This window comes from Ahaetulla prasina, chromosome 1 (genome assembly GCF_028640845.1).
Source record: "Ahaetulla prasina isolate Xishuangbanna chromosome 1, ASM2864084v1, whole genome shotgun sequence".
Classification (NCBI taxonomy): domain Eukaryota; kingdom Metazoa; phylum Chordata; class Lepidosauria; order Squamata; family Colubridae; genus Ahaetulla; species Ahaetulla prasina.
In genome coordinates this window covers 351323799-351336765 of record NC_080539.1, presented here as the reverse complement: position 1 = coordinate 351336765, position 12967 = coordinate 351323799, and the positions used below count along the sequence as shown (strand labels likewise).

The 12967-nt window shown below is 40.8% G+C and overlaps 1 protein-coding gene across 1 annotated transcript in view; it reads right to left on the bottom strand.

Annotated features, from left to right (window-relative positions):
• Window positions 1-2381: 2381 nt before the first annotated feature.
• The window catches only part of GPR137C (G protein-coupled receptor 137C), a 29109-nt gene continuing 18523 nt past the window's right edge, over window positions 2382-12967 (bottom strand). The window contains exons 5-7 of the mRNA XM_058163069.1: window positions 10920-11045; window positions 8132-8241; window positions 2382-6556 (exon numbers count right to left, since the gene is read on the bottom strand). Coding sequence (XP_058019052.1) covers window positions 6385-6556; window positions 8132-8241; window positions 10920-11045 — 408 coding nt within the window. The 3' untranslated portion in view covers window positions 2382-6384. The remainder of the gene's footprint in view (window positions 6557-8131; window positions 8242-10919; window positions 11046-12967) is intronic.

Sequence of the window (12967 nt, the reverse complement as noted above, 5' to 3'; positions counted from 1 at the left end):
TTCTTATAATTCTTTGTCACTATTTCTAACATTTCTTCATAAAACTTTATTGTCTCCTGCTTTATCATTTTGTAACAAGTTAATATACTATCCCAGTATCCCAATATCTAAAAACTCCAGAAAAAAAATCAATTGTTAATAAAATTTGGTCAATCCCGAAGTTATTACTCCAAGTCCCCTAAATTTCTAATCCTTAGATGCTATAAAAAATTGTGCTTTTCAGTCTTTGTAATTTCTAATTTACACCTTCCCAATTGTCCAGATTTTAAAGTCTTATTTGTCTTTTCTTTTTCTCCCCCCCCCCCATCGCTTTTCTTCTTTTGCTTTGTAAGAGGATCTATCCGTGATGTTGATAACCCAAATCCAATTTAGCCCACCAGGTTTCTTCAAATCTTTCAAATCCGCTTTTCAGTGTACAGTTCCAATAAAGTTTTAGTGTTTAATTATTTACCTTATGAATCTTCAAAAAGCTCAGAAATATTTCCCAGCATCCAAATTGCCTATTAAGATAAAGTCAAGGTCAAGTATCTTTCCAGGTGTTGTTTACTTTCTCGCATCATTTTCCTTTGAATTTTACACATTGCAGTAATCTTCTTCCTCCAGTAGATGGCTCCCCTGCTCCCAATTCCAGCATTCAACAGAGTGTAAAAGTGAAAAACAGCTGATTGTCATCCAGTCAGGGGAGTTAGAGATAGAATTTAGAAAAGCAATATATCCCAATAGTCACTTTTCACAATTTTGTTCGGCTTTTCCAAGCTTTCTATGTTTTAAATCATCCTTTAGGTTTTTCTTTTACTTCCAGATCTTTAATCTTTCTCTTTAGATTTTAATCTTTAATCTTTCTCCATAAATCCAATCACCACTTTTTTAACATTTGGACATTTTTGGAACTTTTAACTTAGGTTAAATCTCTAAAACAGCTGAAAATTTTCTCACCCAGTTTCACTGCTGTGTCCACACACCGCTCCAGCACAAGATCTTAGTGTCCTGGTTGTTCCAGCTTGTGACTGACCAAAAATGGCCATTGTCCCTTCTGCTGTTCAGGAGAGCTTTCTTCGGATCAGCAAGGAGATTGTGAGCCTCTCCTTTCTTTACCACCCCTCCAGAGCAGCTTAACCCTGTAGAGCAGGGGTGTCAAACTTTATTTCATTGAGAGCCACATCAGGGTTGTGTTTGACCTCAAGGGGCGGGGGGGGGGATGGCCATCTTGACATCATTCGTGTTGGGGACGCCTGTGGTGGCGGCACCTGAGCACTCTGCCAGTGAAAAGGGTCTCCTGAGCTCCATTTTTGGCTGCAATGGCCTCCTGCAACCCTCTGCCAGCAAATATGGAGCAATCTCTATTTTTGCTGGCAGAGGCACTTTGCTATTTCCAGGGCAGCCCTGCTAGCGAGATCTAAGCACCCCATTGGTCAGATCAGGCCCTCTGGCCTTGAGTTTGATACCCCTGCTGTAGGGTCTCCCAGGAAGCAGTTGCCGGCTGCATTTCATAGAGCCCGGCAGAGGTCCGATATTTTCCAGCCGTTCTTGCCGTGACATCAACCGGAAGTCCCAACAAAAAAAAATTCATAGGTGGGGATGTTCCTGCAACATGCTTCCATGAGTAGTTTATTCAATCTTGAGCACGTGCGAAGGGTAGTCTAACACACTAAGCTAAAATGTAGATATTTTGTAGTAAGCTGTATCTGATAAAACAGCCAGAATGTCCCCTTCAAACATGTAAATTCTGATTTGTTACACCTATTTGGAAAGTCACAATTTTAAATAGAAGCTCTTCCATAGAACATTTGTGAAAGTGCAATTTCACATACTTTAGAATTGTGATCTAGGAATACACACAGTATGGACAGGGGGGAGTTTTAACAACTTTCCCTAACCCCTTTTGTTTGCTTGAAGATATAAACACATGTTTTAAAATAGTAGCAAGTGTTTGACATCCTATTTTACTGGAGAACATCTAAAAGCCTGTTTTAGTTTCTATTCTTTTAGGAGATATGTACAAGTCGTTCAAACCATTGGAGATATAAGGATGCATCCTTTGCCACACTTGTAGCCTTTTTGAAAGTCTATAGGCAATGGTACTTATTCTCCCTTATCCATCCAGTCTCAACTGTCAGTACCTATCCTTCCATCCCCCCACCCTCCATCATGACTGATGAAGCTTCTTGGATGAGAAGTGAAATGTTTTCTTCTTCTTCTTCAAGGAAAAAAAACCAGTCCAGTTGCCTTTAGAAAAAGCTTCTTTGAGACCTTATCCAAGGTCTTTTTTTCCCAAGCTTATTTCTCTGGCAGCAAGCAGATCAGAAAAGTAATATTTTGGCAATTGGAAGAAGATTCAGGAAAGAAGATGACAAAAATAACTGAAGAAGTCAAATACAGTCTTTTCACAAGATAAAAACAAGCCTCTTTATTTTAAAACGTAACATTACAATTCAAGAGAAGGAAATGAACATGGTAGAGCCAGGGTTGCCTCTTTTAGCCTCCCCAATGATTGGAGAGAAAACAGGCAAATAGTGTCAAACAAAACATACCTAAAATACCCATTCTTGAAGGCTTAATTTCTTGATTATATATAAAAAGTAGTTAACGGATATAAATAAAACACAAGACTGGCCCTCTTCAATGCAGTCAGAATTTCAACAGCCATGTGAATAAAACGGACTCAAATGCTTTAATAAAGAAACTCAGCTTATGACTGGAAGGAACAGCCATCTTCATTCAATGCAATTCAGTGCAAAGACAAAAAGTCCCTGGCTTTCATGCAATAGCTTTCCCTCCCAAGAAACAAACTTAAAGTGCTCCAAGTGCATTATAAAACTGAAAAAGGAGAAAGTCAAGGTATTTGGGGCAGAGAAAGGAGTAGCTCAACTAGTCTTTGGTGGCTTGTTGAAAAAAAGGGCAGACAATTCAAGTCTTGGCTAAGTTTTTGCTACAAGTCAAGGACCAGTTAAGCAGGGAGGGAAGGAGAGAGGTCTTAAGAGCAGAGCCTTATAGTAATGTGCTCAAGGAATGTTTGAAATAACTCAAGTTTCATGTGTCAATACTGAAAAATTACCTCTCTTCTTCCTACCCCAAATTTTGAACATTGTGCAGCAAATAGTTCTCCCAGCACATGTGAAATGCTTACTGCTGTACACATGTGATCAGTACCTGAAGCTATACCTAGCACATCCAGGGAAGTCAACTCAGTGGTCCAGCCTAACTCAAGAGGAATTAAAAGGGCTCTGCAGCTGTTAACTGCAGAACATAGAATATACTTGCATTGCAGCTGAGGTGAAACAGCTGTGAAACAGCTCAAGATTTGGAAAACCGAAGCACTTCAAATTCCTCCCAACAGTTTTGCAGCCATCTCTTACAATTTATGCCAGTCTTCCTCAATCTGGCTTCTTCCAAACATATGGAGACTCTCAACTCTTTTAAGATGTCCTTGATTATGACCCCAGGCAGTTTATAGACACCATAGTAGAGATAGATGTTTTACACACACCAACTCTCTTCTTGCTGTAGTTCAGTTTCTCAGTCTTGGCCACTTTAAGATGTGTGTACCTCAACACCCAGAAGTCTCTAGCCCAGTGGTCTCCAACATTGGCAACTTTAAGCCTGAAGGACTTCAACTCCCAGAATTCCCCAGCCAGCTTTGGGGATTTCTGGGAGTTTAAGTCCACCAGGCTTAAAGTTGCCAAGATTGGAAACCTCTGTTCTAGCCAGCCATGGGAGGGATTTCTGGAGAGGAAGCCCACACCTCTTGAGAAACACTCTTCTGGTTTGATAATCAGTCTTTGCTCCAGATGGATAGTACAATCCTATTCCACATCAGGAAATCCATCTAATTATGCCGAGAGGATCTCCACATCATCTTGAGTTTATGTGCCTTGCAGTGAGGAAGATGAAGAAGTGACAGGCTTGCCAATGCAGCCATCTTTACAGAGAATTAGTATTAATTGATTAGAAAGCAGCTATGGAAATTCAAGAACTTCAAAAGTCTATCCCATAGCTACTCTTTGGCCAAAGAGTGAGTTGTAAAAATGTTAGCAGTAACAGAGGGAGAAATGATTAGAAATAAAAACCATTTCGTTTGGAATCATTCACCCCCAGCTGATAGCTTCAATTCAGTTTTAAAGTCCTTAGTGAAGTGAAATGCTAAACATAAAAGTCCAAGAAATTATTTCTGACTTTTTTTTTTGTTATCTTCAAGTCAGTCTTGACTCCCATACACTGCCCGTAAAAGACCCTGTGTTTTTTGCAAGATTTTCATAAATGGATTGCCACTGTCTCCTACCTATGTCTGAGAAGGAGGGACTGGCCCAAAGTCACCCAGCCGGTTTTGTGCCTAAAATGGGACTAGAATTGTCTCCCTAGTTTCTAACCAGATGCCTTACCACCATACCAAACTGGCTCACACTTTCATTTAAGGAGGGTAAGCCATAGGTCCTTGTAATATTCTTTGTGGGCTATATCACTGGAGATGCTAGGGGTTGTTAATTCACTTCTTGAAGGCAATAGATTCATTTGTCCCCGTTGTAACATTAGGGTAGTCTTTTAAGTTTCTTTTCAACTAGGAACATGCGAGATCCAACAGTTCTATTCTATATAGGCACATGTACTCTTTTCACAAGGGAATAAAATGCATTTGGTCCCACCATATGCAGATTCACCAAAAATGTGTTCAAGAAACCTGGAAGTCACCAAAAGTTCCACCAGGCTGAGATTCATACACCACCTTTAGGGAAAGGTCCTTTCAATTCTAAGACTTTAGGATTTCTTTTGCTCTAAGCAGGTTGAAGTTATTGGTTGTAAGGAAAACATTAATCCCACAGCTTCAAGACAATACAGTTGTCAGAAGCCATTTGTGAAATTATGGCCGTTAACACTAGTAGAAGATCTACAGTAGTTCTAATTCCAGTTTAAAATGGATATACTTCAGTTTTCCACATTCTCCCATGCTTCTCCATCCTTAAATCTTCCAGATGCATTAGGGGCTATGTCTCCCATAATTCCCAAGCAGCAAGACGACATTAGAAGTTGATATTATGCATCTAAAGGTCATCAAATTGAGAACGACAAATCTAAAAAAATACTTCTAGAAGTCTTTGCTGCCTGGAGTATAAATAGGAATTGCACACTTCTGAGTGGGGGCAGATATAATTAACACTTTCTACTAGACTGGATTAACTGCAAATCTTTCAGGAGATGCATCCATGGCTACAGTTGCCCTTATCTTCCCCTGCTTGCCTCATTTCTTGGTGATCTCATTGCCTACTGCTGTTTCCTTGGTAGGTGGAAGGGGGAAAAAAAGACTTTGCTGCACATTCCAAATAGTTGTTTTCTCAGTACCAGAGAATGATGCTCTTGGATGGTGGTTAAGCAATCCAGGAGCAATTTACATCTCTGTGATTGCAAAGAAATCAGTCTTGCTTTCATTCCGTTGTGGAACATCAAAGCAGTTGCCAGACAATGCAGTGAAGGACACTGTGCCAGCTGGCTATGCATCACCCCAAACAAGCCCACAATTCTCATAGGGCCACCCTATGTAACCCACTCTGAATCTCTTTTCCAGTATAAAATAAATTATTGTTATTTAAAATGAAGTTATTACTGTAATGCTAGAAATAGGCCAAAACAACACAAGGACACTGCAGGGAATATAACAACACATGCAACAATGGGGCTTGCTCTAGCGATCTCAGTAACGATTGATGGCAAAATGTAACCACAAGCTATGTTAGCCTTGTGAGATTGGCACTTGTGCCATACTTGCAAAATGCTCTCCAAGAATTTAAAAGCAAAAGAGATTCTTCATCCCACCCCACTTTCAAAAGTTTCCCACTGTTAAATATGTAGAGTTGTTTGTCACCATAGGAAGACAGAACAAGTTTCCCAACCAGAGATGTGCAATTTAAAAGTGTTGTCTGGAACAGACATTTCATGCCATTGGAGAAGAAAGACTGGGAGGGAAGAGAACTATCCCTTGGAAATGGTTGATTAAAAGTGCAGATATCCATCTGGACAACAGTTGTGGTCTGTTGGCCAATAAAATAGAATGCTTTCAGAATATGCTCTCCTTTGGCTTCTGTTATTTCCAGTACCACATAGCAACTATTGGTCCCGCCAGTCCAAAGTGCAGTATGAGCCAATATTGTTCCATTCCCATATTAGAAGATCATTGGAAAATACTATATGCATTAGGGGGGAACCTGGAGGTCACTGGGAATTCCTCCAGGCCTGAGTTTCATACAACACCTTCAGGGCAATGTCCTTTCAATCCTAGGATTTTAGGATTTCTTTTGCTCTAACCAGGTTGCAGTTATCAATTGTAAGGAAAAGACTGGTCCTAAAAGGTTCTTCACACCTCACAGGAACCCTTCCCCCAAAGCTACTCTATGATTAGTTTGGTGGCTTTGGATGTGAACTGTGATGACTTCTGGATTCCAAGCTTTCATGGCTGAAGAGCAGTGGAGCAACATCCATTGGTGGTGCAACCAAAGGTGGAATCATGATGCAGCTGTCGCTCCCTGTCAGAGAGCCATACCACCCAGAATTCTGAGGAGTAGCCAAGCTGAAAAATACAAAATGAAAATTTGGGAGAATAAGACACAGAAAGATCATCTTAAAAAACAGCATCATCAAAAAATCAGCAACACGCAACCTTCCCCAACCTAAGCATCCTCCAAATGTAGACTTCACTTCTCCAAATTCCCACGAACAGCATGGCTGTTGGGGAGGATGTTTGAACATTACAATGTATGGCTATCTGCCAATTTTAGAGGTTATAATTAAGGAACATGTTTTTTTCAGAAAAGGTACCCAATTGTGGAATGCTGTCTACTGTATATATAAGGCCACCAGGAGCTGTTGTTCCTGAAGGAGCACTGAAAAAAGCAGACAATTTATGCTCCTAATTAAGGAAGTGCAACATGGATTCAGTAGCTTCAACATGATGTTCTCCAACAATGAAAGAGACATGTAAAAACAAACAAAAAACCCTCAATGTACAAGGAGAGGCAGATTGTAAGAGCTGTCTGACTTCTCCTTTGTGAATGGGCAGACGGTCATTACTCTCAGGTTTGAAGTTACAAAGCTTTTGTGTGTTGCTTTTGAGTTTCCAGAGGACATCTGATTGATCCCTGGAAGAAATGAGATGTTGATTGGGTTGGCCCAGCAGAGCCTTTCTCATGTTTATTCACTGTTTTTAAACTACATTTTTATTATCCCAGAATGGATATTATTTACTATCTATGCAGAACATACAGAACCTTTCTGCAGATATTACAATAGGGCATAGGCCAAGAACATTGGCAGTGTAAAACACCTGGAATATCATGATGTCCAAAAGTGAGCAATTAAACCTGGGGTTCAAACTTTTTAGTGGTTTGCTGCCTGTAAAACAAATAACTATTACTTCTGCCCCAAATCTGCACATAGTGATCATACTGGTTTATATTAGAGAACAACTGCAGATATATATAGATCACTAGATCTCTTGATTTGCATTGAACTGAATTTTTAACTGATTATGTAAGCAGCACAGAATTGCACCCCATCATATTGCTGAAATAAAGAATTATGGCAGGGAATGAAACAAGCTGTTTGACTCCAATGCTCAAAATGCATTTCAGAATCTTACATCCCAAGTGTTCTACTTCTACATGAGCTGTGATGGCGCAGTGGTTAGAATGCAGTATTGCAGGCTAATTTTGCCCACTGCCAGCAGTTCAGTTCTCATCAGCTCAAGGGTGACTCAGCCTTCCATCCCTCCCAGATCAGTAAAATGATGATCCAGATTGTTAGAGGCAATATGCTGACTCTGTAAACTGCTTAGAGAAGGCTGTAAAGCACTGCAAAGGGGTATGTAAGTCTAAGTGCTATTGCTGTTGCTACATCAGGCTCCAACTATTGAATCTTCAGCTGAAATAGAAGTTCCACAAGCATCAAATCTGCCAGACTTTACTCTAAACCAGGGGTCTCCAACCTTGGCAACTTTAAGCCTGGAGGACTTCAACTCCCAGAATCCCCCAGCCAGCAAAGCTGGCTGGGGAATTCTGAGAGTTGAAGTCCTCCAGGCTTAAAGTTGCTAAGGTTGGAGACCCCTGCTCTAAACTATATTTCCCTCCTCTTAGTGAAATCAAGTTACCTTCCTCCACCAAGCCTTGGGAGGTCATCATCACTGTCATATCTTCTTGGATTGTCAAAGAAATAAGCTCGTGAACTGTAACTGTGACTGTTGATCATTCCAGCAGGTGCCTTTCAGGTTAAGGGATATTTGGGGGTGGGGGGGTGGGTTAAAGAACAAAAGAAAACATTTGCCTTAGAGATCTGGAAGGACAAATATGCCAGTTCTTTGCCTTTTCCAAAATCAAGACATGCAGGTGTACTACATGTTATTTCTTAAAAATGTAATTTTACAGCATTTGTAATAAACTATTCCAGTCTGATAAATGAAGGAGCTGTCGGCTCCTTTGTAGTAGTTACAGAGTCTTTATAATAAGCGAGGGGAGGCAAAGTGAAAGGAAGCTGTTGAAAACAACTACTAGCACATGAAACAATCTTGTGCAAGCCAATTAAGCAAAATACGACACATGACAGCACACATGCTATTGCTAAGTAATGAACAAAATTCAATTAGAGTCTTCAGATCAAGTAACTGAAATAGTTGCCATCCCCTTTTGCAGACTGCATTCTCCAGGGGCCTGCAAAAGCTACAGTGGAATTATACAGTCTAATGTAAGAGAAGGGGGAGGTTATTAAATAAATAACAATCGTCTGAAATGCACTAAATTAATGCAATTTAAATCAATAAAAACTTGCCGTGTTTTAACATACTGCTTTTTTTCCTGATCCTGTTCATTTTTGAAAGATGTCAAAAGTTTTAAACAAAAGCTGCTATACAGCAGCGTTTTTCAATCTCAGCAGCTTTTAAGATGTAGAATTTCAACTCTCCCCAGTCAGCCTACACCTTGAGCAACATTTTATACAGTAAAGAGAGAAAAGTCTGTGAACCCTCATAAGTACTCAGAATGCTGTAATATTGTGATCAGCAATAAGATTAAAGCATAATTTATGAAGAGAATATCTGAATCAGCAACATACAAAACAGTATGCTTTCTGTTTGTCCTTATTGAATGCACTGAGTCAATGTTTACTGACTGTTGGAAAAAGTGTGAACTTGAGATACTGTAATTGACGATACTTCCTTAACAGCAATGACCTCAAACCAAATATTTTTCTTGCTCTTTGATCAGTTCCATACATGACTTTAAAATTATTTGTCCTAGGTCTTCTTTTCAGAACTACGGTAATTCAAAACAATGATCGTTGGGGCTCTCTACACAAACTGCTTGAAGTTTTGAATTGAGCATTGACTGTAAAACTTCTACTTTGGCTATTCTGTTGCAGACTTACCTTTGTGTTCAGAATTACTGTCTTGGCTGAATAACTCACATTTTCTTAGGAATAGATCTCTAGACATTCTCCTACAGAATTTGTGTTTGTGAATCTGCCTTTAAATCATAAACTCCATAAACAAACCACCCAGCTGGCTTCATGTTTAAAGCAGAATTAGAAGTCCCAGCTCCACTTTCTAACTCAGTGGCTTTAACTACTATACTAAATCAGCTCTGTAGAACTTGCTGGTAAATATAATTTTCTGGTAAGTCTAAATGATTGCAATCTGCTTGGGTCCTGAAGCTGCAAAGGAGTCTGAAACATGATACCTTCATCATTATACTTCACAATTGGGATAAGGCTCTTTTGCTTCTGCTTATTTTTTTTTTGTTTACATTACTTAAGTTACTCTTACAAGACATTATTTCAATAATCTGCTGTATCATCCAGGTGGGTTTAAGTAAATCTGGGTTGGGTAGCAATGTGCTTTCTTGAGAGTCATCACTTCCTCCGTGGTATTTTTCTATTCATAGCATCCTTGCTTATGGTGAACTCATGAACTGCAGTAAGAGATCATGTAAGAATAGCCTCCAAATCCTTGGTCATTTCACTAGGATCCTTTGCAATCTCCCAGAGAATTGACTTTGGGATGATATTCATCTACTGATTACTTTGGAAAGAGTAATAACGGAGTTGTGTTTTCTCTACTTGTACACTCTCTGTCTGACCATGGACTGATGAAGGTCAAAGTCTGTATCAATTGTTTTGTAGACCTTCCAATCATCACAAATATCAGCAGTCCTTTTTCAGAGGATCACAGAACTCTTTTGATCACAGCATGATTCATTTCCACAGATCTGTCTTATGGAAGCAGAATCTGATGGTAGCTGACAAAAACAATGTATGTTTTTTTTAAGGAGATAACCCTTCAAGTTTACATCTGATTGAAACCTCTGACTCAACCTACCCCCTTAAGATTGCTGATTGTTTTAGGGCTTATAGTTTTCCAACAAAGGCAGGTAAAGTTGGATTAAAAAAAGGCATGACACAGTACATTGTTTTGGGTGTTATTTCTCAAAATCTTTTTATTAATAGACCTACATGAAGCTCAGATCTCACAGATAACAAGTGAGATGAAAGGTAATCCTAAAGGGTTCACAAATTTTCTCTCAGCACTCTGTGGGATGCAATAGTCCTAATTCTCTTTTATCTTAATGACAGTACATTTCTTCTTCCAATATCCATCATAATCCCGCTGTGTGTAACATACCAATTCTGTGGCAAATCAATCCTATGAAGCCAGAAAGATGGCACAGTCCCCATCCCCTGTCAAGGGTTAAGAAGCAATATCCTTGGACAGAGTTTGATACAAAGTGGTCTTCTATTCAAGCTTCAACTTGGAATGTCCTCTTTTGTCCCCAAAGAAACATTTTCATCCTGTTCTAAATCCCTTTGCATGTTTTCCCTCCACAATGTTGAGCATTTGCTTATTTTGAAGTAATAATTTAAAAATTGTAACAGTTGAACCCAATCCATACCAAATTTTGGGCCAATCTCTGTGCTCGGAAGAAGAGTACCACAAATATGGTTGGCACGAACTCCCAGAGAAAAAGCACCACACCAAAGACTATGTACTCCTCACCGTCAACTTCTTTTCCTTGAAGCTGTAGGAACAGGACATGGACACACATTCAGAGAAAAATAACAAGTGCTTTGATGAGCTCTCTATGGAGCAACACTCAAAGACTGCAGATGGAACAACAGCCTACTTCCCACCATGAACTATTTTTTTAAAGCAAAAGCTGCATATAACTACTACGTAACAGTGGTGGGTTTCAAAAATAAGTTACTACCAGTTCTGTGGGCGTGGTTTGCTTGGTGGGGGTGGCTTGGTGGTCATGTGACTGAATGGGCATGGCCAACTTGATGTCACTCATGGCCATGACCACTCAGTCACATGACCATCCCTAGCCACACCCACAAAAAAAGGTAGGCATTTTTTTTGAATTTCTACCTATCTACTTATTTTCTGCCCAGGCCTGGCCTAATCTATTAAAGGCCTCCTCCTGCATGCCGCCCTACTCTCCCTTCGCCAGTTGCATGCATCACCCCCATTTCCCCTCCTTCAGTGGCCCTGGCCCTAGCCCGCTTCCTCCCCCACTACCGCCTCTTTCTTTGGGCTGCTTATCTTCCTCCCGTGGTGGCTGGCCCAGAGTCTGGAAGGCAAGCTGACTTCCAGTAGTTTTTGGCAGTCTCAAGCCAGCCACTGCAGCCGCAAAGTGGCTGGCAAAGAGGTAGCGGCTAGGAGGCTCCTTGCAGTCACATCGAAAAAGAAAAGGCCTCCCAGCCACCACCTCTTTAAAGAGTTGCTTCCCAGCAGTTGTACGGCGGGCAGGGCGAGTGGCGACAGGGCGACCGGTTCGGGGTCACTACCGGTTTGGCAACCCAAGCCAAATTACCGCTAGCGGTTCTCCCGAACCAGTGCAAACCAGTAGAAACCCACCACTGCTATATATCCATATGTGTGTGTATATGTGTATGCATGTATGCATGCATGTGTAACATACATTAAAAAACAAATGAAAGTAGCAAGCCTTATAAATTCTCATATTCTGAACAGAATACTATAATTTACAGACAAGTCTAGTATTTTAGTTTCCTGTTGAGTTTCAGGCTGTGTTGTGTCTTGCCCGCCCTCAGAGCAGCCGGGGCCTTCTTACCTGCTCCCGAACACTGAGGAATGTATGCCTCCCGGCCCCAGTCCTGGCTCCATGCCCACACAAACTGCAAAAGAAGGAGCATCTCCCTGCCCCAGCCCTGACTCCATGCCCAGGCAAACGGAGCAGCTAGACCCCTCCCCCTCCTCCACAGCAGGTGAGCCTGAGGAGGGTTTACTCCCAACAACAGCTGATTGGAGTGACCCTCGCATCAGAAGATTGGAGAGGCGGAGGCAACAGAAGGAAGGGAGGGGCAGGCCTTAATGAGTGCTGAGTCATGGAGCCACACCCCATGGCCTATATAAAGGATCTACTTTCTGGCAGTCTCTGAGTCAGGCAAAAGTCGAACTTATCTTGCTGAAGTCACTTACTGGTCTCCTGCCTGCTCTGAGGACTTTGCTAGGACTTTGGGCAGAGCTGCAGAGGCAAGCCTGATTCGGATTTCCCTGACCCAGCCGTCAACGGAGGAGTGGGACACGACAGGCTGGTTCAAAGGACTGGATCTAATCTTAAATCCCAAAACAGGTATGATTAAATTGGCTCCATTTTTTTTTCATTACATTTTTTTTCAATTGAACCCCTTCCTTCCCTTCTAGGAATAGCCTCACAACCCACAGCAAAGGATAGCTATCTCTTGGAATCAAGAGAAATCAAAAAAGAATGCTTAGGGATCTTTCATAACCTCTTGTTAGCCATAACATGGTTGGTTTGTTTTTGGACTGAATCCAAGCCATTGTGGTTTATAAATCATAATTCATGTCTTAGTATTGTGGAAAATCAAAGGCTTAATCTCATATGTGAACCTCGTCACAGAATAATAGCAACAGTACTGGACCGCACCTAATGTTGGTTAATGAAATCACCATAAA